The sequence below is a fragment of the Macaca thibetana genome, chromosome 13 (assembly GCF_024542745.1).
Source record: "Macaca thibetana thibetana isolate TM-01 chromosome 13, ASM2454274v1, whole genome shotgun sequence".
Classification (NCBI taxonomy): Eukaryota; Metazoa; Chordata; class Mammalia; order Primates; family Cercopithecidae; genus Macaca; species Macaca thibetana.
Window position 1 is genome coordinate 82965225 of NC_065590.1, and position 27490 is coordinate 82992714.

At 39.3% G+C, this 27490-nt stretch overlaps 1 protein-coding gene across 9 annotated transcripts in view; it reads left to right on the plus strand.

Annotated features, from left to right (window-relative positions):
* The window catches only part of ITSN2 (intersectin 2), a 158168-nt gene that overhangs the window by 41223 nt on the left and 89455 nt on the right, over positions 1-27490 (plus strand). For all 9 annotated transcript variants that reach the window (XM_050753558.1, XM_050753554.1, XM_050753561.1 and 6 more), the window contains 13 exons: positions 2818-2910; positions 4501-4564; positions 5700-5863; positions 7790-7993; positions 8106-8202; positions 9692-9831; positions 14596-14659; positions 18652-18789; positions 19503-19588; positions 20573-20835; positions 21918-22067; positions 25238-25378; positions 27254-27341. In XM_050753558.1, coding sequence (XP_050609515.1) covers positions 2818-2910; positions 4501-4564; positions 5700-5863; positions 7790-7993; positions 8106-8202; positions 9692-9831; positions 14596-14659; positions 18652-18789; positions 19503-19588; positions 20573-20835; positions 21918-22067; positions 25238-25378; positions 27254-27341 — 1692 coding nt within the window. The remainder of the gene's footprint in view (positions 1-2817; positions 2911-4500; positions 4565-5699; positions 5864-7789; positions 7994-8105; positions 8203-9691; positions 9832-14595; positions 14660-18651; positions 18790-19502; positions 19589-20572; positions 20836-21917; positions 22068-25237; positions 25379-27253; positions 27342-27490) is intronic.

The following is a 27490-nucleotide window of genomic DNA, read 5'->3' on the forward strand; positions in this document are numbered from 1 at the left end:
TAAAAAACAATGTGTTTTTGTTGTTGTTGTTATTGTTTTTTGTTGTTGTTGTTGAGACAGGGTCTTGTTCTGTCACCCAGACAATGGTGTGATCACTGCTCACTGCAGCCTCAATCTCCTGGGCTCAAGCAATCCTTCTACCTCAGCCTCCCAAGTAGCTGGGATTACAGGTGTGAGCCACCTACCCCTGGCTAATTTTTTAAGTTTTATGTAGAGATGGGGTCTCACTATGTTGCCCAGGCTGGTCTCAAACTCCTGAGCTGAAGGGATCGTCCTGCCTCAGCCTCCCAAAATACTGGGGTTAGGTGTGCACCACCACATCCGGCCTCTCCTTAAGTTTTATTTTAACTTCTCTACCTGGCCTGAATCAGTAATCTGGGTACAGCAGGTTGTATTCATAATTGCACACACTTTGTCTTGGCCTGCAAAAAAGAAAATCTAGGGTAAATCTCTAACAGCCCTGACCAGTGAGTTGAGGCTGACCTGATTGCCTTCCAGGACCGAGGAAGTGTTTTTTTTAAACACTTGAAGATCTCTTCATGTACATTATTGTGTTTTTGGAGGGAGGCAAGTTAATGCATGGTTTCCACAGAAGAAGTAGAAGATCAAGGGTGCGCATGGGTTATGCTTGGAAAGAAAATGTTTACAGTTATTTCCCCCGCAACTCCCGCTGCCGTGGGACCTACATCAGAAGAGGGGCACAGTGCCTCTAACATAGCTTCCTGGATGACTGGCAAGTCTGAGGGTTTCCAGTGCAGTTTGAGTAATGGAGTCTAGTCGTTGTTTTTGGAGGGATTGCCCGAATTAGTCCCACTTGTTTTGTTTGTCCTCACTACCAGCTGATTGGAATTCATCCATTACTGAGATTGGGGGTGGGGAAAGACCTCTGGAAGTGATATGGACGGGAGGTACATTTGCTGGGGTCATTTCTGATGTTCCCGATAGACTCTTGATAAGGCTCCTGATGGGGAATGGCGGACTCATAAGGTGCTTCCTACAATTTAGGAGAGCCATACCAAGGCATTTTTTCTTGGAGAAGGGTACAGGGGCAGTTCTACAAGAGAAAAGATCATTAATTCCTCTCTTAATACCATACCTCCTGGGATCTAAGGCATTTCTTCCTCAGGTGCCTTCTTGTTGCTCTCTACTGCTATTAAACCTTGGTTTCTTATTTCAGAGCTATAACTTTACCATTTCCTAGTGTTCCAGAAGAGTTAGATGTAAGAGGGACATTTTCATAAACCCTAACCAGAATTAACTTTGAATCCTCTAGATCACTGGTTCCCAATCTTTTTGGCACCAGGGACCAGTTTAATGGAAGACAATTTTTCTACAGATTTGGGGTAGGATGGTGGGAGGGGGATGGTTTTAGGATGAAAATGTTCCACTGCAGATCATCAGGCATTAGATTCTCATAATGAGCATGCAACCCAGATCCCTCACACGCACAGTTCACAATAGGGTTTGCACTCGTATGAGAATCTAATGCTGCCACTGATCTGACAGGAGGTGCCACTCAGGTGGTAATGCTCACTTGCCCACCGCTCACCTCTTTCTGTGTGACCAGGTTCCTAACAGGCCACAGACCAGTACCAGTCCATGGCCCGGGGGTTGGAAATTCCTGCTCTAGATCCCATTTTACCTCAGTGGCCCAGCTGGAAGGTTTATGAACCAAGCCTGCCTGCAGTTCTCATTAGGGGCTAGAAAGATGCATCATGTGCAGAGTGGTCAGAGTAGAATCCTGAAATTTCACAATAGGTCTGTGTATCTCCTGTGATCCCCCACCCCTTAGCCTATAACTTCCAGGATATGGGTCAGGCTCTTGAGGATGGTATTTAAGACCTTTTTACAGTTAATTCCACCCTACCTGTTTATTATTACTAACTCTAGTTATTAGTCTGCTCAGTGCACTTAACAGTACCTTGCACAAGCCTTGACTTCTCATGCTGTGCCCTTACGGTGTGAAATGTTCTTATCCCTCCTCTTCACGTGGCAAAATTCAAACTAAGCTTCAAGGCTCTGCCTCAGTGTTCTCTTTCCTGTCATCTCATCCTTGGTGCTTCTAACTCAGAATTGGCACAGCTATTTTGGTATCTGTATTAGTCTGTTTTCACACTGCTATAAAGAACTACCTGAGACTGAGTAATTTATGAAAAAAAGGGTTTAATTGACTCACAGTTCCACATGGCTGGAGGGGCCTCAGGAAACTTAAGGTGGAAGGTGAAGGGGAAGCACAGCACATCTTAATGTGGCAGCAGGAGAGAGAGAGAAGCAGCAAGGGGGGAAGTGCCACAATTTAAAACCGTCAGCTGTCGTGAGGAACTCACTCACTATCACAGGAACAACAGGGGAGAAATCCACCCCATGATCCAGTCATCTCCCACCAGGCCTCTCCTCTGACATGTGGGGATTACAATTCAAGATGAGGTTCTGGTGGGGACTCAGGGCTAAACTATGTCAGTATGTATTTCCGCTTAGGATTCTTCACAGGTGAATACTGTAAGTACTGTTAGTTTTCTAGAGCGTGAATTCCTTGAGGATGGGAATATTTTCCTCATCTTTTTATTGCCAGTATTTAGCTTGATGCCCATTTCCAGTGAGTGTTATATAGCACTTGTTCAATAGATGTTAACTGAGCGAATGAGTGAAAAGCCTTAGGGCTGTGCTATGTATGGTTATGATACAGCTCTACTCTTTGTGTCACTCAAATAGTAAATACTGTCATAAAGTGAACACTTGTGTTTTCTGTTTACATTTTAGAATTGTGTTTTGAGCATTCTCATGTATACACTGTAGTTTATTCCACTTATGTTTCAGGAGGACCAAACATGTGGGCTATTACCTCTGAAGAACGTACTAAGCATGACAGGCAGTTTGATAACCTCAAACCTTCAGGAGGTTACATAACAGGTTTGTGTTTATAATTTTATTTGTGAATTATGGTCCTTATGTGATATCTAAGAATTAGTTTTAATTTGACTGCCATCAAATTTGTGTTAATAAACGATAAAATTCATATCAGTCAGAATTCTAGAAATTAAAGAAATGGTAACTTTCTTATTTTTCCTGGAACTGTCTTAATTTGTTGTTTTGAATTTGGGATATGGAAGATTTTTCCTGAATCCCAAATGATAGTCAAGAATTTCTGTGTAATTGTCTAGTTTCACAGTTTGACATTATATCTAGAAAGTTTTCAGTTTATTTCTTAGATTCATTTCATGGAAAATCTAGACTTTTTGTTCTCGAATCTGTTTTCCTAATCCTAGCCCTCTGTCTTTGAGGCTATACCAAGCACTGATTGTTGATGCTAGCCCTTGTTTTGCAGAAAGACCACCAGAGCCAAAATAGGATTAATTTAGGTGTGCCTTTGAAATTTTTTTCTATTAATTAAACTTTTTTCTGTACCAAAGTAACTTAGTGCTTTATATACAATAGTAGTAACTATGAGAACAATGATATTTATTGAATTTTTACTATATACCAGATGCTATGCTAAGTGCATTATTTTATTTAACCTTTACAACAACCCTATAAAGTAGGCAGTATTGTTGTCTATATTTACAAATAGTGAAACTGAGACTAACAGATGTTATGTAACTGCCTAAGGTTACAAAGATGGTTAGTGTTAATCTGGGCTTTGAAACCATTCGGCCTGACTTTGGAATCCATCTACTTAACCATGTTATTTGTACTGCTATGATAGTAATTACCTTACCTGGTATTAGGATTTGATTACCCTGCTTACAGGTTAATAACTGTCCATTACTGAGGGAAGACCCAAGATTCCTGAGTCAAAGACAAAGAACCTTATGACTAACAGCATAACTAGCAAAATCAGCATTGGCATCTATCTTTCTGTTTCCTTTAGTGTTCCCTAAGTCCCACAGAGACAATGCAGAGAGCCCAGAAGAATGCTACATATGCTGTGTTACAGGAGAGGAACACTGAATTTGGGGAACCCACCCTTTTGTAGCAAGCAGTAAAGCAAGTTTGTCCCTTGTCTCAGTGGGAGACATTACCTGATTCCTTAAGACTGCTCATTACGAACCCAATTCTGAGAAGTGACCCAGACAGAGAGCAGTTAGGGTCTTACATTATTGACATACAAAGCAAGACACATAGGAGTGTGAAGAAACTCCAGTAGGACTGTCTCCTAACACCTGGTACTTTTTATATTGAAACTCTTTTAGGGAATAGTGTTTTTAAATATAAATTTTACTAAGTGGAAGTATTTTTAAGGAAGATCCCAATTGTGGAAAAACTAAGATAAATAATATTTCATCACTGATTAATATACAATAGAAATGCAGATGTGACTTTTGTTTTAAAAATCTGTCTTATTAAAGTTATTTAAATAATTTTTATTTGTGTTTCTTTTGCATTATTTAATGATTGGTATTAAAATTATAAATCATTAACATATACCCATTATTATTCAGAAGCATTGGAATAATTTCATTTACTAATGTACTGCTTGGGTTTTGTTTTTATTACTTTCAGGTGATCAAGCACGTAATTTTTTCCTACAGTCAGGTCTACCGGCCCCCGTTTTAGCTGAAATATGGTAAAGTGTTTTCTTTTATAGATGAACCTAATTTTCTGATAGTATTTTTTTTTGTAATATAGTGTTAACATAAAATTGTTTTTAGTTGCATTCTATTGGTTATTAAGAATATTTCTGCCAGCCCTTTGGGAGTCTGAGGTAGGAGGATTGCTTGAGGCCAGCCTGGGCAACATAGTGAGAACCCTGTCTCTACAGAAAATTAAAAAAAAAATTAGCTGGGTGTGGTGGCCCACACCTCTAGTCCCAGCTCCTCAGGGAGGCCAAGATGGAAGGATTGCTTGAGCCCAGGAATTCAGTGCTTAAGAGAACTATGATTGTGTCACTGCACCCTAGCCTGGATGACAGAATGAGACTCTCTTAAAAAAAAAAAAAAATTCCTTCAGTTTTTTGGAGAATAAATTTTATTGAGCAAATAAAATGATTGAAAATAATTCTCTAATTTCTAATTTCATTAATTAGATTTAGATAAACTAATTAGATAAACAAATTTCATTAATTAGAAATAGTTCTCTAATTTCTAATTTCATTAGAATTTTCTAAGGGAAGATATATACATTGTCATTGAGAAAAATTCCCTTGTAATTTGGCAGAATCTCAAAATCCTCTGTTATTTTGTAGTTTCATTTATATCATAATACATAAACCCCAAATTAGTCCTCGCTTCCCCTGCTCCTTCTTTGAAGAAACGATTCTCCATAATATCTGTTTTTTTAAAAACGTTTACAATAAGTAACAACCCCTACCCCGTCTTTCCACTTGGAATATTCTCATGCCTGGCAGTGTATGAGGTACATAGCAAGTATTCAATAAATATTTGGACAAATGAATAAATTAAATTTCAAGTATTATACTCTTGAATTTTTTTATACCTAAACTGGTGGAATTCAGCCCAAAGGTTTCTAGATTCTGTATAGACAGTCAGTGTTTTATTAGTTGTTATCTCTGGTCAGTATTTCTTAATGTGTAGGTTTTATCTTTTTGTTATTATATATTTTACATATTAGATATTTTAAATTTAGTGATGATGCACACGTGAATGCCATATCATCTTTTTTACTTTGTTAACCTCCAAAATAACATTAGTTTTCCCACCACCACCCCACATACCAATCTACCTACCTCATGCTCCTTTTAGGGCTTTATCAGACCTAAACAAGGATGGGAAGATGGATCAGCAAGAGTTCTCCATAGCTATGAAACTCATCAAACTGAAGCTTCAAGGCCAACAATTGCCTGTGGTTCTCCCTCCCATTATGAAGCAACCCCCTATGTTTTCTCCATTAATTTCTGCTCGTTTTGGTAAGTGTGTATTAATTTAAATACCTGTATTTGCTACTTAAACTTTATCCCTAGACATATTTGAGTATTAGAAAAGGATTTGTTAGCACAAAATGACAATCCCCAAATTCCAAGTTAATTTTCATTTTAGAGATAATAAATATTAAATTCACTGTCACAGGTAGGGGATCCATGTGTTCTGGTTTTCTAGGGACAGTTCTGATTTATGCCTTTTGTCCTGGCACCTGGTCCAGTTAGTGTCTCCTTTTACAACTCCTAGTTGTGTGATAAATTATATGGTCTCCCTAGGTATAGCCAATCCCAAATACTAGTCTTAGTTTCCTCTCTCTCTCTATATATATTAGTAATATAGAAAAAATTTTGAGCAGTTTTAAACTCACTTGAAATGGTTTGATTTGGGAGATAATTTAAAATTTTATGTAAGTTGAATTTTTTTTAAAGGTTAATTAGCCAGCTAAATTTAGGGCCAAAAGTTGCAGACTTTGGGCTCATAGGTTTACATATTCATCAGCGATAACCAGGTGGTATGTTTTCTGTTAAGTTTGATCAGGCAATTTCTTATAATTATACGTGAGAAACACTCATTTTGAATGGAACATTCAATTAGGTATGTCTGTGTATCTGAAACATGTTCCTTCACTACATATTTTAGAACATAGAGTGGCCGGGCGCGGTGGCTCAAGCCTGTAATCCCAGCACTTTGGGAGGCCAAGACGGGCGGATCACGAGGTCAGGAGATCAAGACCATCCTGGCTAACACGGTGAAACCCCGTCTCTACTAAAAAAATAAAAAAACTAGCCGGGCGAGGTGGCAGGCGCCTGTAGTCCCAGCTACTCGGGAGGCTGAGGCAGGAGAATGGCGTAAACCCGGGAGGCGGAGCTTGCAGTGAGCTGAATCCGGCCACTGCACTCCAGCCTGGGCGACAGAGCAAGACTCCGTCTCAAAAAAAAAAAAAATAAAAAATAAAAAATAAAAAGAACATAGAATTCTAGAGCTGGTTATAGGGGTGTGTGCCTGTAGTTCTGGCTGCCTGGGAGGCTGTGGGTAGGATTGCTTGAGTCTAGGAGTTTGAGGTTGTAGCGTGCTATGATCATACCTGTGAATAGCCACTTCATTCTAGTCTGGGCAACATAGTGAGACCCCCATCTCAAACAAACAACAAACTCCACAAAATTATTTCACTATTGTAGTGAATTCTGGAGATAAACACCAAATCGTTGTGTGACCATATTTATATATTAGTATTCTGCAGTTAATAAATGAATAAAAGTCATCACTTTGTTCTTTTTAAAGACTTGTCCTTGAATTCATAGGAATGTTACTTACAAGAAAAGGAAAATATGTGACACACTTTCTTGCAAATAATGCATGTGCATAAATGGATCTCATAAAATATCTACTACTTACAGTCTTTTTGTTTGGGGGGAGTGTGAGAGAGAGAGAAGAGGGAGTGTGTGTGTGTGGGGAGTGTGTGTGTGTGGGGGGTGTGAGTGTGTGGGTGTGTGTGGGGGGTGTGTGGGTGTGAGTGTGTAGGTGTGAGTGTGTGTGAGTGTGTGTGTGTGAGAGTGTGTGTGTATTAAGTAACTTAGTAGCACTGTATTATCCTATCACAAAAACCTCGTTGGATCTGGTAATATATTCTTTCCTTGAGGATACTCATATTCAATTGGAAAAGGCTGCTTAGTTTTATTCATGATGAGAGAGGAGAATATTTAACTCTTTACTAGGTATTTTCTTAGTTCATACAGATCAGAATATTAGTATTAGAGCAGCAGTTTACCTCCCTCATTGCTGGGTCAAAGGATAATTTCTCTGTGGTGTTTCGGTAAACATAGAGTCTGCCCACTGTACTGTAAACTTGTTTTTTGTATGTGTTTTATAATTGATTTTCTAGCATTGGAGAAAGTGTTTTCTTTTGACTTTAGGAATGGGAAGCATGCCCAATCTGTCCATTCCTCAGCCATTGCCTCCAGCTGCACCTATAACATCATTGTCCTCTGCGACTTCAGGGACCAACCTTCCTCCCTTAATGATGCCCGCTCCCCTAGTGCCTTCTGTTAGCACATCATCATTACCAAATGGAACCGCCAGTCTCATTCAGCCTTTATCCATTCCTTATTCTTCTTCAAGTGAGTACTTTGTTTCTAATGAGTCATTATTTCATGTAAAGAAAGAAACTATTATATTTATGTTTGAACAGATACAAATTTCTTTTATCCTTTCCTTCTTTTTCTTTTTTAGCATTGCCTCATGGGTCATCTTACAGTCTGATGATGGGAGGATTTGGAGGTGCTAGTATACAGAAAGCGCAGTCTCTGATTGATTTAGGATCTAGTAGGTATGACTACCTAACTCTGACAGCTTTGTATTCTTTCAATAAGAAGTCTTTTTTTAGCAAATGATTTTTTTAAAGCTTTGAGCTTACCTAAGTTTTACAAATACTTAAGGTAAATTTACTACTTACAACTCACATAAAATATATTATTTATTTTTAGAATTATTAAGTGTCTGTGGCATTTTAGTTTTGAAAAAATACTTCATGTAAACTAAAAATATTTTAATTATTTTTTTTGCCTAAAGCTGTGTACTTTTCCTTTAAAAGATGTGTATATTTCCCAAGGAGTGTCATACTCATTGTACATTGTTAATTTCTTTCTTGAGCAGATTATACTAATTTGGTATCTTTTAAATTTTACAAAGCACAAATGCATCAGTATTCATTACATTAATCATCCTTCATATAAATCACTATTATACTCTTCAGGGTAGTGTACGGAGAGTGTTAGATTTGACCCAGAAGAACAACATTCATATCCCAGGTTACTCACTGATTCTGTGACCTTGTTTTTTCTTAACATTGCTGAGCCATAGTTTACCCATCTAAAAGATGGGGACTGTAATATTTTTTAAGTTTGTTGGGAGGATTTTAGAAATATTTGTAAAGGCCTTAGTATGATATAAGGTCTGGCACAGAGCGGATTCTTTATATGCGGTAGTCTCATGGAGTTCTATACTTCGTATGGTCTTTGCTTTACTAAGAATAGTGATAATTGCTTAAAATTTAAAAAAAAAAAGTAAAATGCAAAAGCAGTCACCATTGGCCAGGCACAGTGGCTCACTCCTGTAATCCCAGCACTTTGGGAGGCTGAGGTGGGCGGATTGCGTGAGCTCAGGATTTCGAGACCAGCCTGGGCAACATGATGAAACCCTGTCTCTACTAAAAATATACACAAAAAGTAGCCGGGCCTGGTGGCATGTGCCTGTAGTCCCAGCTACTCGGGAGGCTGAGGCAGGAGAATTACTTGAACCCAGGAGGTAGAGGTTGCAGTGATCCAGGATCGTGCCACTGCACTCCAGGCTGGTGACAGAGTGAGACTCTGTCTCCCAAAAAAGGCAGTCACCATTATAGTATATAACAGTGGTCCTCAACCTTTTTGGTACCAGGGACTGGTTTCATGGAAGACAGTTTTTTCACAGACTTGAAGCAATGGTTTTAGGATGAAACTGTTACATCTTAGATCATCAGGCATTAGATTCTCAAAGGGAGCATCCAACCTAGGTCCCTCACATGTGCCATTCACAATACGATTCGCACTCCTATGAGGATCTAATGCCGCTGCTCACTGGGCAGGAGCTGGAGCTCAGGTAGTAGTGCTGACTCACCTGCCACTCACCGAGCCCTGCTGTCCAGCCTGGTTTGTAACAGGTCTGTGGCCCGACGGTTCGGGACCCCTGGTATATAAGATTCTTAATGCCTTGGTCTTACAAAGTTTAATTAAATATATTTTATTTAGCAACATAAAAATTTTAAATAAATTTTTTTATAGCTCAACTTCCTCGACTGCTTCACTCTCAGGGAACTCACCCAAGACTGGGACCTCAGAGTGGGCAGTTCCTCAGCCTTCAAGATTAAAATATCGGCAAAAATTTAATAGTCTTGACAAAAGCATGAGTGGATATCTCTCAGGTAAGCAGCATACAGTGCTGAGGAGCATGAGAAAGGGTCTTTTGTGTGGACTTCCATTGAAGAACTCTCATTTGAATTTGTATTGTGTAGCTCATCTGACATTTTAACATCCAAAAAATTTAGCAGGCGTTTGATAAATACAAATACCTGAAGTTGTATAAGGATTCAAAGATGGATTCAACTTGATTGCTTTCTTCAAAGTTCTTATTGTCAAGTCGGGCACCAGATATACCCCCAACTTTTTGGCAAAAGACCTGTCCCTTAAGAAGATCAAACCTCATCCTCTAAGCTTTGCAGTGGATGGAGAGCTATGGGTCACAAGAGAGAGTGTGTGGAACTTAGCCTCAGCTCACTTTTCCTGAGAATCCTCCTCTGCATTGGGCTTTTTCTCTGCTTACCCTATTATAAAACCTCAGGTGAGCATTGCTCACCCTTTAGTGCTCTAGCCCAAATGTGCCTGTAAAACTTGGCCTTAGTTCACTGTAAAACATTTGAGTCCAGGCTAAAATGTCATCCAAACTGTACTAATTGAAAACAGCAAAGGAGACATAAACAGAGGGTAACAGGCAAGTAGAGTTCCCACCTTCTAACTTTCCCACACCCCCTTCACTCAGCAAGAAATTATGATTTAGGACCGAGTAAAATAAGTGTTTAAAAATAATAGAACTTTAAGTGCTAAGTAACATAGAATGGGATATATTAAAGCTGAAGAGTTCAGATGAGGTATCTTATAGGAAGGGAGCATTTAAGCTCCATGAAAAAGTCAGGATTTCGACAGAGATCGAACGTGGGGGCATTTGATGGTGACAAATGAGAAATTAAGAGCAAAAAGTACATGGCCTATTTGGAGAATGAAAAGTAGTCTATGAAATAGGAGTCTAGGGTCAGTAGTTATGCAGAGAGGCAAGGGAACAAGCAGTAAGACTTTTGGAATTGATTGGACAAGCAAATATATACAGTATTTTATTTAAAGATACATAACTATGTGATAACTATTTTTTAAAGCAAGGGAATTATGCATACAAAATTCAGGGTAGTGGTTACCTCTTGTGGAAGCATGGGAATAAGTCAAGGAACACAGATAGATTCAAGGCATTTAGTAATCTAGTTCTTAAGATGGGTGGTAGGTTCACGGGTGACTTATTATACTTCTTAACTTATATATATACTTTGTATTTTTACATTTATTTCATATTACATATCTAAGATTTTCTGTAATTTTATCAAATTGCATGAAACAAGGTATGCTTTCTTTGACACGCTTTTTTTTACATTTTAATGTCTCTAAAATTAGGATGTGTGCTACAATTAGTGATGTCTTAGCACTGTGTCATAGTTTCATTAGCAGTGCTTTCTTATGCATAAAATAATAGTATGTCTTATAGCCAGTGGAATTTTAGATTCTGTGAAATATGGTATTGAACCATACTGGAGATTAATATAAAGTCATAATTCCTATTCTTTGAAAAAATTAACTTCTTTGTACCCTACATTTTGCATTTAAAAAGTTTATTTTGGCCGAGGGTGGTGGCTCACACCTGTAATCCTAGCACTTTGGGAGGCCAAGGTGGGCAGATCATGAAGTCAAGAGATCAAGACCACCCTGGCCAACATGGTGAAACCCTGTCTCTGCTAAAAATACACAGATTAGCTGGGCATGGCGGCACACATCTGTAGTCCCAGCTACTCTGGAGGCTGAGGCAGGAGAATTGCTTGAACCCAGGAGACAGAGGTTGCAGTGAGCCGAGATGGCGCCGCTGCACTCCAGCCTGGCGACAGAACAAGACTCTGTCTCAAGAAAAAAAAAAAAAAAGATTCTCTTTGCTAGGCATAGTGGCATGTGCCTGTAGTCCCAGCTACTTGGGAGGCTGTGGCAGGAGGATTGCTTGAGCCCAGGAGTCCAGCCTGGGCAACTTAGTGAGAGCCCATCTCTCTAATAAAAAGAAGTTATTTGTTTTCAGCTGAACGAAAGTTGATGAAAAAGATGCGTACAAAAATGTTCGCAACCTAAGTGTTCATCAACAGAATAGATAAATGACGGTATATTTACGTAACAGAATACTTTAAAGCAATAAAACCAAATGAATTGCTGATACATGCAACCACTTGAATGACTTTCATAGGTATTGTATTGAATGAAAGCATCCCAAAAGGACCATACCATTTAACCCATTTATACAAAACTGAAGAACAGGAGACCTAATTAATGGTGATAGAAATCAGAATAATGTGTTTACTACGTGGGGAAGGGACCATGTGCAAACCTTCTGAGTTGCTGGAAACATTCTGCATCTTGATATCGGTGTGTATGTGCATACCTATGTAAAAATTCATTAGGCAGGCCAAGTGCAGTGGCTCACACCTGTAATTCCAACATTTTGGGAGGCTTAGGCGGGCGGATCACTTGAGGTCAGGAGTTTGAGACCAGCCTGGTCAACATGGTGAAACCCCATCGCTACTAAAAATACAAAATTTAGCCAGGCGTGGTGGTGGACACCTGTAATCCCAGCTACTCTGGAGTCTGAGGCAGGAGAATTGTTTGTGCCTGGCAGGCAGAGGTTGCAGTGAGCTGAGATCACGCCACTGCGCTCCAGCCTGGTTTACAGAGCTAGACTGTGTCTCAAAAAAAAAAAAAAGAAAATTCATTAGCATACTTAAGAGTAGTACACTTTGTATAAGTACTGTAAATGTAACAGTATAAACAGAGGTGATTTTGCATTGGGATATGAAGGGCAGTGAATGGGGAGCCAACTGTGGGGAAATGATCCTAATATAACTTCATTAGTATATGCCACATTGTATGAAGGTTGTGTATTGTGGTGTTTTTAGAGAATGTCATTATTATTCTGAGACCTACAAGGGTAAAGCTATGTATCTGTGGGTAAAGACAAGGTGTTCTATAAAAAGAATAGTTGCTGCTGGTGTCCTTAAGCTGAGCATGAGCCCCAAGAATATGAAGATGAGGCTAATCTGGACTTATATGTTTGTTTTTTTCAATAAATGTAGGAGTTGGTGATTTTTTTTTTTTTTTTTTTTTTTTTTTTTTGAGACAGAGTCTTGCTCTGTCACCTAGGCTGGAGTGCAGTGGTGCGATCTTGGCTCACTGCAGCCTCTGCTTCCCGGATTCCAGCGATTCTCCTGCCTCCTACAGGCACACGGCACCATACCCAGCTAATTTTTTTTTTTTAGTAGAGACAGGGTTTCGCCATATTGGCCAGGCTGGTCTCGAACTCCCGACCTCAGGTGATCCGCCCGCCTTGGTCTCCCAAAGTTTTGGGATTACAGACATGAGCCACCGTGCCTGTCCAGTAGTCTGTTTTTTCCTTTTTTTCCTTCTCTTCTTCTCCCCCTAAACATAGTTTTTAAAAATTTGTTTAGATTAAGTCATTGATGTAACTGTTTCCTGAATCACATACTTTCTGGGCACTCTGTTAGGCACAGGAAGGAATACAGAGAGGAGGAAGACATGGTTCATACCTTTGAAGAGCCCATAGTATATAGCTCATGTAATCAAGGTGTTTAATTACTTGTTTAAAAGTGCTGTGATTAATGTAGATGAGAAAGTGACTAACTCCAAGGATATAAGAGAGAATGTTTCACAGAAGAAAAGACATTAGAGCCAGATCTTAGAGGATAGACTACAAAGTAAAGAATGGAGGGTCTGGCATTCTAAGCAGAGGATATAGGATATCCAGAGGCTTGGCCGACTAAAAGTGTACATGTTCCAATGAGCTTTCCTTAGTAAGATACTCTGCTGGCTCTCTATGGCCCTTTGTATTACTCAGACTTTGCCTCACACCTATAAAGCCCTCCATGAATATGATTTTTAACCATTTACATTCCTCCTCCTCCTCTCTTCTGTTTGCTGTATTGCCTGATGCTAAGGGATCTTCTTTCAGTCCAAAAGGATCTTTTTTTTTTTTTTTTTGTCCAAAAGCTGAAATAGTTTTGAACCTTTTTTTCAGGTTTAAAATAGCCTTCCATCTCTCTTATTTAGAAGAATCTTCCTTTTAACACAAAGACCTACTCAAATCAATTTCCTAAGTGAAATCTGAGGAGTAATTAGTAGGGCGAGGCTCCGGGTTTAATTTCCAGTGTTTTTATGTGATTTATGTTAAATGTCCAGATTGAAAAAGTAGAATGAAAATGCTTTAAAAGTTATATAACATAAACATTTAGCTGCATATTGTAATACATGGTTGCTTTGATTATCTAGTCCTATGTTGAAGGCCCAGTGGGACAATAAATCTAGCTGCACTTGGCTGGCTTTCTTGTAGTTGGAGCTGCTGCTGAGAAAGTGTTGGCAGATGTAATCTCTTGTGTGAGAGTTGTTTTGGACAGACCTTGACTCAGACTGAACCCAGAGTGGCGCCTGACTCTTCTGCTACTCACAGCTCAGTCACCTAGGAGTGGGAAGTGCTGCACCTGCTGGGAGTACAAGAGGGCCCACAATCTTGGCCTCTAATACTCTATGTGCCTGATGTCTTGTTCTTTCATGTTAGCCACTTGTGTGTATTATTATCTTGCTGAAAAGACAGGGGAGAGCACTTGATACCACTAATTCTAGATTTGAAATTCCTTGGGGCAGTGACTGTGTTTGATTACTACTGAATGCTTAGCACCTAGCACATGGTAAAAACATTTTGATGTTAAAAGTTCCCAGGATACCCTAGTAGCATTGTTATTTTACAGATACAGCTATTTTGTTGTGCATAACTTGAAAGAGACTAAAGAATTCCTTTGTGATTTTCTCCGCTTAATCAGGTTTTCAAGCTAGAAATGCCCTTCTTCAGTCAAATCTTTCTCAAACTCAGCTAGCTACTATTTGGTAAGTTTGTCCCTTAATTACATTTGATTAACTATGCATTAATTAATTAAACTCTCTCTCCCCTATCATGAGAAAGATACTGTTTCTGTAAAAGTTTGTGACTCAGAGATGCTCTATAAAAACAGCCATTTGAAAGTTAGTATTAAGCTTGGAGGCAAATGTAATTGTGCAGAATGTTGTTGTACCCTTAAGCTACACCACATTTACAAAAAATATTTTCCCCAACAATAGATTAATCTTGGCATACTATAACTTTTTAACTTTATAAACCTTTTAATTGTTTAAAACTTTTTAGGCCAGGCGTGGTGGCTCAAGCCTGTAATCCCAGCACTTTGGGAGGCCGAGACGGGTGGATCACGAGGTCAGGAGATCGAGACCATCCTGGCCAACACGGTGAAACCCCGTCTCTACTAAAAAATACAAAAAACTAGCCGGGAGAGGTGGCGGGCACCTGTAGTCCCAGCTACTCGGGAGGCTGAGGCAGGAGAATGGCGTAAACCCGGGAGATGGAGCTTGCAGTGAGCTGAGATCCGGCCACTGCACTCCAGCCTGGGTGACAGAGTGAGACTTTGTCTCAAAAAAAAAAAAAAAAAAAAAACTTTTTGACTCTTGTAATAACACTTAGCTTAAAACACAAACACATTGTACAGAAAGATATTTATATCCTATTCTTTAAAGCTCTTTTTATTTTTAAAATTTATTTTTAGTTTTTAAACTTTTGTTAAAAACTGATACACAAAGACACCCATTAGCTTAGGCCTACAGAGGGTCAAGATCATCAGTATCACTGTCTTCTACCTCCACATCTTGTCTCACTGGACAGGGGCAATAACACGCATGGACCCATTGTCCCCTATGATAACAATGCCTTCTGGAATTTATCCTGATGGACCCGCCTGAGGCTGTCTTGCAGTTAACTTTTTTTTCTGTAAGTAGAAGGAGTACACTCTAAAATAACAATAAAAAATGCAGTATATCCTGAGACTTTGCTGAAGTTTCTTATCAGCTTAAGGAGATTTTGGGCTGAGACAATGGGGTTTTCTAAATATACAATCATGTCATCTGCAAACAGGGACAATTTGACTCCTTCTTTTCCTAACTGAATAATGTGCAAAAGTCACAAGCGTTCTTATACACCAGTAACAGACAAACAGAGCCAAATCATGAATGAACTTCCATTCACAATTGCTTCAAAGAGAATGAAATACCTAGGAATCCAACTTACAAGGGATGTAAAGGACCTCTTCAAGGAGAACTACAAACCACTGCTCAGTGAAATAAAAGCGGATACAAACAAATGGAAGAACATACCATGCTCATGGATAGGAAGAATCAATATCGTGAAAATGGCCATACTGCCCAAGGTAATTTATAGATTCAGTGCCATCCCCATCAAGCTACCAATGAGTTTCTTCACAGAATTGGAAAAAACTGCTTTAAAGTTCATATGGAACCAAAAAAGAGCCCGCATCTCCAAGACAATCCTAAGTCAAAAGAACAAAGCTGGAGGCATCACGCTACCTGACTTCAAACTATACTACAAGGCTGCAGTAACCAAAACAGCATGGTACTGGTACCAAAACAGAGATATAGACCAATGGAACAGAACAGGGGCCTCAGAAATAACACCACACATCTACAGCCATCTGATCTTTGACAAACTTGAGAAAAACAAGAAATGGGGAAAGGATTCCCTATTTAATAAATGGTGCTGGGAAAATTGGCTAGCCATAAGTAGAAAGCTGAAACTGGATCCTTTCTTTACTCCTTATACGAAAATTAATTCAAGATGGATTAGAGACTTAAATGTTAGACCTAATACCATAAAAACCCTAGAAGAAAACCTAGGTAATACCATTCAGGACATAGGCATGGGCAAGGACTTCATGTCTAAAACACCAAAAGCAATGGCAACAAAAGCCAAAATTGACAAGTGGGATCTAATTAAACTGAAGAGCTTCTGCACAGCAAAAGAAACTACCATGAGAGTGAACAGGCAACCTACAGAATGGGAGAAAATTTTTGCAATCTACTCATCTAACAAAGGGCTAATATCCAGAACCTACAAAGAACTCAAACAAATTTACAAGAAAAAAACAACCCCATCAAAAAGTGGGCAAAGGATATGAACAGACATTTCTCAAAAGAAGGCATTCATACAGCCAACAGACACATGAAAAAATGCTCATCATCACTGGCCATCAGAGAAATGCAAATCAAAACCACAATGAGATATCATCTCACACCAGTTAGAATGGCAATCATTAAAAAGTCAGGAAACAACAGGTGCTGGAGAGGATGTGGAGAAATAGGAACACTTTTACACTGTTGGTGGGATTGTAAACTAGTTCAACCATTATGGAAAACAGTATGGCGATTCCTCAAGGATCTAGAACTAGAAGTACCATATGACCCAGCCATCCCATTACTGGATATATACCCAAAGGATTATAAATCATGCTGCTATAAAGACACATGCACACATATGTTTATTGCGGCACTATTCACAATAGCAAAGACTTGGAATCAACCCAAATGTCCATCAGTGACAGACTGGATTAAGAAAATGTGGCACATATACACCATGGAATACTATGCAGCCATAAAAAAGGATGAGTTTGTGTCCTTTGGACATGGATGCAGCTGGAAACCATCATTCTCAGCAAACTATTGCAAGAACAGAAAACCAAACACCGCATGTTCTCACTCATAGGTGGGAACTGAACAATGAGATCACTTGGACTCAGGAAGGGGAACATCACACACCGGGGCCTACCATGGGAAGGGGGGAGGGGGAAGGGATTGCATTGGGAGTTATACCTGATGTAAATGACGAGTTGATGGGTGCTGACGAGTTGATGGGTGCAGCACGCCAACATGGCACAAGTATACATATGTAACAAACCTGCACGTTATGCACATGTACCCTAGAACTTAAAGTATAATTTAAAAAAATAATAATTTTAAAAAATTAAAAAAACATATATATATAAAAAAATGCAGTATAGTAAATACATTATCCAGTAGCATATTAATAGGTGTTTATTGTTATTGAGTGTTATGTTCTGTACATAATTGTATATACTGTACTTTTCTACAGCTGGCAGTGCAGTTTGTTTGTTCACACTAGCATCATCACAAACACATAGGTAATGCATTGCATTATGACAGCTACAATGTCCGCAGGTGATAGGAATTTTTCAACTCCATTATAATCTTATGGGACCACCATTATAAGTGCAGTCCGTTGTTCACTGATATGTCATTATGCAGTTCATGACTATATTTTACAAGAAAAACTTGTTTTCTTTGATCTAATCCCTTCTATGGAGAATCAGAGAGTATCTCATTTTTAATATAGGTAAATGTGATTTGGTAGGTGAATTAACCATGGAGTAAGATAAACCACTTTCTCAGAAGGGGTAGGTCTCTTTCTGTTTCAGAGTTTCTTCACTCTCTTTTATGTCATGAAAATCAAGGGTGAAAATTAACTCACTATTGAATGTAAATATGTACATTCAATAGTGAGTTATGTAAATGTATGTATTTACATTTCACTAAAATAAGTGTACCCAGCAGTTTTACCATCATTATCCTTCTTTTAAAAATAAAAAATTGGCCGGGCACGGGTGGCTCACGCCTGTAATCCCAGCACTTTGGGAGGCTGAGGCAGGCGAATCAGAGGTCAGGAGATCGAGACCATCCTGGCTAACATGGTGAAAACCCGTCTCTACTAAAAACACAAAGAATTAGCCGGGCGTGGTGGTGGGCACCTATAGTCCCAGCTACTTGAGAGGCTGAGGCAGGAGAATGGTGTGAACCTGGAAGGCAGAGCTTGCAGTAAGCTGAGACTGCCACTGCACTCCAGCTTGAGCGACAGACCTAGACTCCATCTCAAAAAAATAAAATAAAATAAAATAAAAAATTGAACTTTTGAAGCAATATTTTACTCCGAATAGGCTTTATTAAGTTGTTAATTTTATTTTCTTTAGGACTCTGGCTGACATTGATGGTGATGGACAGCTAAAAGCAGAAGAGTTTATTCTTGCAATGCACCTTACTGACATGGCCAAAGCTGGACAGCCATTACCACTGACTTTACCTCCTGAGCTTGTTCCTCCATCTTTCAGGTGAGTGTGCCTGGAGGTCGAGAGCTGTGGTTTTGATAACTTGGCAGATGTGATTTAGAAGAGAGTTAAATATTTGCACTGCCATTTATTTTAGTATTCAATGAGTAATACTGGAAAAGGGTACATGTTAGAAGTAGGTGTGGGCCAGGCATGGCAGCTTATGCCTGTAATCATAACACTTTGGGAGCTGAGGTGGGAGGATCACATGAGGCCAGGAGTTCAGGACGAGCATGGACAACATAGTGAGACCCCGTCTCTACAAAAATAAAAATAATTAGCCAGATGCGCCTGTAGTCTTAGCTACTCTGGAAGCTGGGGCAGGAGGATCACTAGAGCATAGGAATTAGAGCCTACAGTGAATTGTGATTATGCCACAGCACTCTAGCCTGGGCAGCAGAGCAAGACCCTGCCTCAAAAAAAAGAAAAAAAAAAAGTGTGTTTTCATCATGTTGTGCATAAGGAAGCTAATGACTAAGGAGATAAAGAAAAATTTGCCCAAGAACAAAAATTAGCTGAACCATGATTTGAATCCAGATTTCTCTGTCTTGAATATCCATATACTGCTACATATTGTAATGACATACCAAAGTGTTTTAAATATCTTTAATACTATATTCCCAATATCAAATTGCTGTAATCACTGGTAGTCTGTGTAATCTAGTCTGAAAATGTCCAGACTGCACGATGCTAACTTTGTTGTTTGATTTTTTTAGAGGAGGAAAGCAAATTGATTCCATTAATGGAACTCTGCCTTCATATCAGAAAATACAAGAAGAGGAACCTCAGAAGAAATTACCAGGTATCATTGAGTGTCAAAGTTGTATATTTATACTGAATTCTTTTAAATTCTACCTTTACATGTAACTGAATATTTAGAATGTTTATATTTTTAATATTTTATGTGCTATATGAGAAAAAACTTTGATAGATGGGATGTATTTTGATATTGATAAAATTAAGATGGTCAAAATGAAAAGAGTATGAAGAAGAGACAATTATATGTATTTGACAGGATTATAGACATCTGAGTTAAAGTATTTCTCCTACTTTAGCCTGAGTTATTAGAGCAAACTTTGTAATGAAATCTTTACCTTTAAAAACATTTAAATTTTGGTTGAAATAATACATTTGTAGCTGTTTTAATATATTAGGATGCTAATGACATCAAAACAAATGTATAACCACACAGCTTTGATTGTCCTTGAAGAAGAGAAAAAAGTCGAAAAAGTTTTTTTTTTTTCCCTGAGACGGAGTTTCTCTCGTTACGCAGGCTGGAGTGCGCAATCCCGGTTCACTGCAACCTCTGCCTCCCGGGTTCAAGCAATTCTCCAGTCTCAGCCTCCTGAGTAGCTGGGATTTCAGGTGCCCACCACTATGTCTGACTAATTTTTGGTATTTTTAGTAGAGACGGGGTTTCACCATGTTGGCCAGGCTGGTCTTGAACTCCTGACCTTAGGTGATTACCCGCCTTGGCCTCCCAAAGTATTGGGATCACAGGCGTGAGCCACCACGCCCGGCCAAAAAAGTATTTTTATTGGCAAGTTTATAAAAATTATTTCTCTCTTGAATGGATTCAAAGTTAAAAATTTTATTTTCTAAAATTGAATATCCTTGAAGAAAGTAGATATTTTTCCACTTAGATATGAGTTAAAATTATCCTCAGGGGAAGTATTCAAATACTAATAGCACTCAAATGATCACAAGGCGTAAGTATTGTAGAAACTAGATTATAGGTTCTGTAGGCTGTTCATGTGTGCGGATGCTGATGGCATACCCTGTTCAGTTACTTTTGAGGACAAACGGAAAGCCAACTATGAGCGAGGGAACATGGAGCTGGAGAAGCGACGCCAAGCCTTGATGGAGCAGCAACAGAGGGAGGCAGAACGTAAAGCCCAGAAAGAAAAGGAAGAGTGGGAACGAAAACAGAGAGAATTACAAGAACAAGAATGGAAGAAACAACTTGAATTAGAAAAACGCTTGGAGAAGCAACGGGAATTGGAGAGACAACGAGAGGAAGAAAGGAGAAAAGAGATAGAAAGACGAGAGGTTATTTTTAAATTTTTTATTTCTTAAGAAAATCATTACATTTAATAAGTGACTGTATTTTATTTGATTAAAAAATGCTTATTTTTGAATTTTTGTTTTGCCTTTTGCTCTGCATCATTTCGTTCTCATCCTGTACAAATCTGATCCTTCCTTCCCTTGAGGAGGGAAAGAGGCTTCTTGCTTATAAGGAGTTTTCAGAACTGGTAAGTGGTAGAGAAAGCATCCTCTGCATGTGATATCTCAATGAAAGGAGGATTGACTGCAGAGCTAAGTTGAGTGAGGAGCTAAGGTTAGTTAGCCAGCTGAGCAAGTCATTAGACTAAAGCAAGTTTAAGATCCAGATTAAGAGTCCAAGGAATTGGAGAGGCAGAAAGATGAGAGTGGGGCATTGAAAGTCTCTCTAGAGAGGAATCGAGAGGATGGGCTTACACAGGCCTTTGGGATAGTGTTGCTGGGAAAGAAGGGTCCTTAGGAGGACTGGCTGTGTTTTAAAGGGCCAGGGATGAATCACAGAAAGTTATTGCGCACTGAAATAATATAAATAGAATTTTTTCCCCCAGATACCAGAATAGAGGGGAAATTATTCCTGTTAACATTTATATTTATGAAGTCATTCTGTAACTTATTAAGAGAAAAATGACTGTAACAAAAGGGTGGTCTTCTAACCTGGGCAACATGGTGAAACCCCGTCTCTACAAAAAGTACAAAAATTAGCCAGGCATGGTGGCATGTGGCTGTAATCCCAGCTACTTCGGGGACTGAGGCAGGAGAATCGCTTGAGCCCAGGCAGTGGATGTTGCAGTGAGCCAAGGTGGTGCCACTGCATTCCAGCCTGGGTGACAGAGCGAGATGCTGTCTGGGGGGAAAAAAAAAAAGATCTCTTGAAGAAATCAGAAAATATGATAGATGAAGCCACTTTTTGGGAAGTCTTTAGACCCATTAATAAAACTAGATTTGCCTAGCTACCCTTAGCCACTATAGCCACTAAGTGCTAAACTCTGCCTAACTTCTATTGTCTTCCCAGTTTTTGAATCATGCAAAATTTTTAATTTAAAAATTAAGTTTAATTCCTTTTTTTTCAGGCAGCAAAACAGGAACTTGAACGACAACGTCGCTTAGAATGGGAGAGAATTAGGCGACAGGAGCTTCTCAATCAAAAGAATAGAGAACAAGAAGAAATTGTCAGGTTAAACTCTAAAAAGAAGAGTCTTCATCTTGAGTTGGAAGCACTGGTATGGCTGAAGTTTAAGTGAAATCTATCTGAATGATGCCAGAGCTACCTGTTGAAAAATGTAATTGTGGGCCAGGCGCAGTGGCTCACACCTGTAATCCTAGCACTTTGGGAGGCCAAGGCGAGTGGATCAACTGGGGTCAGGAGTTTGAAACCAGCCTGGTCAACATGATGAAACTCCATCTCTACTAAAAAAAAAAAAAGATACAAAAAAATTAGGCGGACATGGGCCAGGCGTGGTGGCTCACTGTAATCCCAACATTTTGGGAGACTGAGGCAGGCAGATCACAAGGTCAGGTGTTCGAGACCAGCCTGATCAATATAGTAAAACCCCGTCTCTACTAAAAATACAAAAATTAGCCAGGAGTGGTGGTGTGTGCCTGTATTCCCAGCTGCTCGGGACACTGAGGCAGAAGGACCACTGGAACCTGGGAGGTGGAGGCTGTGGTGAGCCGAGATCGCGCCACTGCACTCGAGCCTGGGCAACAGAGTGAGACTCCATCTCAAACAAACAAACAAACAAAAATTAGCCAGCTGTGGTGGGTGGTTGCAGGTGCCTGTAATCCTAGCTACTTGGGAGGCTGAGGCAGGAGAATCACTTGAACCCAGGAGGTGGAGGTTGTAGTGAGCCAAGATCACGCCACTGCACTCCAGCCTGGGTGACAGAGTGAGATGCCATCAAAAAAAAAAAGAAAAATGTAATTGTGTTTTAAAATCTCTCGTGAATTAGTTATGTCTTAATGTCATTAGTCACATTTTCATATAAACAAACTGTACAATATGGTTTACTGAGAAAAGGATAATGACTCAGAATGCTGAGAATTATGTTGTAGCGTCAGTTCAGACACTGATGAACCATGTACTCCTGGGCAAGACATTTCCTTTCTCTGTGCCTCACTTTTCCCTTGCATGAAATCAAGAGTTGTGTTAGTTGAGTGATTTTCAGTTTTCAGATTGGTCTCTGTAAGATGGTCTGAGGAGGACCAAGCAGAGGCAGGAGAGGGGAAGCTTGGGCAGCAGAACAGTGATCTCTCCCCAACTCTTTCCACACTTCACAACAGAGAAACTTGACATTTATGTGCTTTATTTTTCTTGGTGTTTCACTCAAGATTTGCTTGGGGAAAAAAAGATTCTACTATTAAAAAGACAACAGATTTGAAACTGCTGACTTAAATGATCTCTTACAATTCCAGTTCTGCAGGATTGTAGTTCTTAGCTAATATTGGCCACTAAGCAGTTTTTACAAATCAGATGTTAGAGGGTCAAGTTGTTAAAAGACTTTGTTTGAAATGCGTGGTGAGAAGATATAAAAGATCTGGCACTATTCTGCCACAACCCTGGAATCCCATGAGCCTACCTTGATCATATAGTAGGGTTTTGCAAAAATGCATACCTAGTCGTGTAGTAGAGCCAGATTTAGATCTTGTGTGATTATAACATTTTATTTGGTTGATGACTTGAATTACATTAAAAATTACTTTTTAAATCATCACAATATCTTTAGTCAGAGATATTCTATGCCTTCAAATGGATAGACATACATACCACAAGTATTAATCATGCCAGAGTACTACAAAACAATTGTAAAAAACTTTTAACTTCTTTGCACTATTTTAATATGTATGTATCATCTTGACTATATATAATGGGAAGAGACCTTAAGATTGATTGTTTTTCCCTCAAGAATTGCTGCATCACACGAAGCACAGTAACAGGTGAATGTGCAGAATCTGGAAAGGTCCAGAGAGCCTATACGTATCCCATGTTGAGGATAAGAATGTGAGCTCCAGCATAGATACACATATTCCTTTCAGTGTATGTATTTCAAATATGAAACATACTCTTCAGTAAAACTTTTCATCAGTGATTTTTAACCAGGGATGTCATTTCCCCTCACTCCACTCTGTTAGTTTGGTAGGGCTGCTGTAATAAAATACGGCAGGCTAGGTGGCTTAAACAACAGAAATTAATTTTTTTTTTTTTTTTTTTTGAGACTGAGTCTGGCTCTGTCGCCCAGGCTGGAGTGCAGTGGCCGGATCTCAGCTCACTGCAAGCTCCGCCTCCCGGGTTTACGCCATTCTCCTGCCTCAGCCTCCGGAGTAGCTGGGACCACAGGCGCCCGCCACCTCACCCGGCTAGTTTTTTGTATTTTTTAGTAGAGACGGGGTTTCACCGTGTTCGCCAGGATGGTCTCGATCTCCTGACCTTGTGATCCGCCCGTCTCAGCCTCCCAAAGTGCTGGGATTACAGGCTTGAGCCACCGCGCCCGGCACAACAGAAATTAATTTTTTCACAGCTCCTAAGATCTAAGACCAAGGTATCCATAGGCTTAGTTTCTTGCGAGGCCTCTTTTGGTGGCTTGCAGGTGGCCATCGTTCGTTGTGTCCTTATATGGTCTTTTCTCTGAGCGTGTTTATCTCTGATGCCTTTTGTGTTCAGATTTCCACCTCTAATAAGGACACCAGTTAGACTGAATTAGGGTCCACCCGTATGACTTTGTTTAACCTTAATCACCTCTTTAAAGGCCCTGTCTCCAAATATTGTCACATTCTGAGGTACTGAGGCTTGGGACTTTAACATGAATTTTGGGGGACACAGTTCAGCCCATAACCCCCCATGTCACCCTTCTTCTTAGGTCCTATTGAGAATCTCTGCTGTTTGGTTTGATTTCTTTGCAGAAGAAAAGGAAAAAAGAAGAATATTAGTATAGAACAGAACTGTTGCCAAAACATTCCTCCTGGGCACTGTTTCATTAGAGGAAATTAGATGGCAATATTTAGGGTAGAAATAGAGGTTCAGAGAAGGTAATGCTGAACATCACATGCAAACATTTATTCCTTCTCATCATTCTTTGAGAGTGTCTCTGATATTAATATTGTTAATTAATATTGTCTAATTAATGCTGAATTCAGAAAAAAATTCAATGTGTTATGTTTCTGCTTTCCCATACTAACATATGGGCTCTTGCACTCTGACAATATGTTTCCCACTAATAACTTGAGTTAACAGACACAACTCTGAAACACATTCCACTTGGTTTTAGGCATTTGTTTCAGGATGAATATGAATGTAACTGACATTTTAAAGTTTAACTAAAAATATTATTCTCCTTGTAGAAACATTTTCTATTAGCATTTTATGTTACTATATATTTATATGATCTTCCTATAGAATGGCAAACATCAGCAGATCTCAGGCAGACTTCAGGATGTCCGACTCAAAAAGCAAACTCAAAAGACCGAGCTGGAAGTTCTGGATAAGCAGTGTGACTTGGAAATTATGGAAATCAAGCAACTTCAACAGGAACTTCAGGTAAGCCCTTCGCTGCTAAATTGTTCTTAAACATGTACAATTAATAGGTCTTCTGGGCTGAGCATGGCTGTAATCCTAGCACTTTGGGAGGCTGAGGCGAGCGGATCCCTTGAGGTCAGGAGTTCGAGACCAGCCTGGTCAACAGGGCGAAATCCCGTCTCTACTAAAAATACAAAAAAATTAGCTGGGTGTGGTGGCGCATGCCTGTAATCCCAGCTACTCCGGAGACTGAGGCAGGAGAATTGCTTGAATCCAGGAGGCACAGGTTGCAGTGAACCAAGATCGCACCACTGTACTCCAGCATGGGTGATAGAGCGAGAATCCATCTCAAAAAACAAAACAGTTCTTCCAATAGAGTTTTGTTTTGGGGGTCAATAACCTTTGAGTCTTTAATAGACTTGTGATCTAAATACACACAATCCTGTATACAATATCGGGAAGTCCATAGACCTACTAAAACTAAAACTCTGCTACACATCTGGTTAAGTTTTGCTTAATATATATACATAAGTGGACATTTACCACTTTGAGTTTTAACTCTTTAACAATGTTTATGCATTCTTAATTCATTACTTTTGCTATAACAAAAGACGTTAGACTGGGTAATTTATGAGCCACAGAAATTTATTACTCATAGTTCTAGAGACTGAGAAGTCCAAGATCAAGGTGTTGGCAGATTCAGTGTGGGATGAGGGCTTGCTGTCTCCTTTAAAACTAATGCCTTCTTGCTGAATCTTCACATGCAGAAAGGGTAAGGCAGTTCCTTCTACTTCTTTTATAAGGACAGTCATCTCATTCATGAGTGTGGAGCCTCCTAAAGCCCTACTTAATAGTACTGCATTGGGAGTTAGGTTCCAACATATGAATGTTGGGGACATACCAACATTCAGACCATGACATACATTAAAATAAGGTTATTGCTACTAATTTCAGGAAATTTTGACTTTAAGTTATTCTTTTTAAAATTATGATGAGAACTTGAATGTGTCCCTTGGGGTCCTGGTAATTCTCTTCTTTACTTGTGCAGTAGGGTCTGGTTCAATAATTACTATTTGCAGAATGGGGCTGGGGAAGCCTTCTGCATCTCTAGAGTTCTCTTATCCAATTTCTCTTACTGCATGAATTGGTAATTAATCAGTCTTTTTGCTTTGTTACAGGAGAGATAAAAGCCAAAAACATTTTCTATCTGATTTAAACCTGCTTTCCTAGTTTTTAGTCCCTTTTTTTTTTTTTTTTTTTCCTCTGTCACCCAGGCTGGAGTGCAGTGGCATGATCTTAGCTCACTGCAACTTCTGCCTCCCAGCCTCAAGCAATTCTCCTGCCTCAGCCTTCTGAGTAGCTGGGATTACAGGCACCCATCACCACGCCTGGCTGATTTTTGTATTTTTAGTGGAGACGGAGTTTCACCATGTTGATCAGGCTGGTCTTGAACTCCTCAAGTGATCCACCTGCCTTGGCCTCCTAAAGTGCTGAGATTACAGGCATGAGCCACCGCACCCGGCACCTGGCGTTTAGTCCCTCTTTGATATACACATATTCATCCTGGAGTGTCATGGCATGCTTACACACACCATCTAGCTCCGCTCTGCTGTCATTCATCAATAATCTGAAAATTGCAGGCTTCTAGACACCCCATTTACAAAGACTTTCTTCACTGCCTTTTAATTTCAGCCAGTCACTCAAAATTGATTTTGGTTTAAATATTTCTTGGCATAATTTCATTCTAGTTGCTTCATAAGTTGTAAGCAGTTTACAACTATGTATTATTTCTAAAGTAAGTTTCAAAGATGAATAAATCCTGTTTTAAAGTTTTCAGAAAAACTGTTGGACAATATTGTAACATTTTAATCTGGTACTCTTTTTTCTTTTTATAAGGAGTATCAGAATAAGCTTATCTATCTGGTACCTGAGAAGCAATTATTAAATGAAAGAATTAAAAACATGCAGTTCAGTAACACACCTGGTAAGTCTCTAAGGTTTGTCTGATTACTTGTATCCTTTTCTGAATATGTCAGTAACCTTGTTACTTTTTTAAAATTAAAAAAAGTATTCTGTTAAAAATAACACTTTTTGCCTGTAAGTTTAAAAATAATGTGAAAAACATTATCCCAG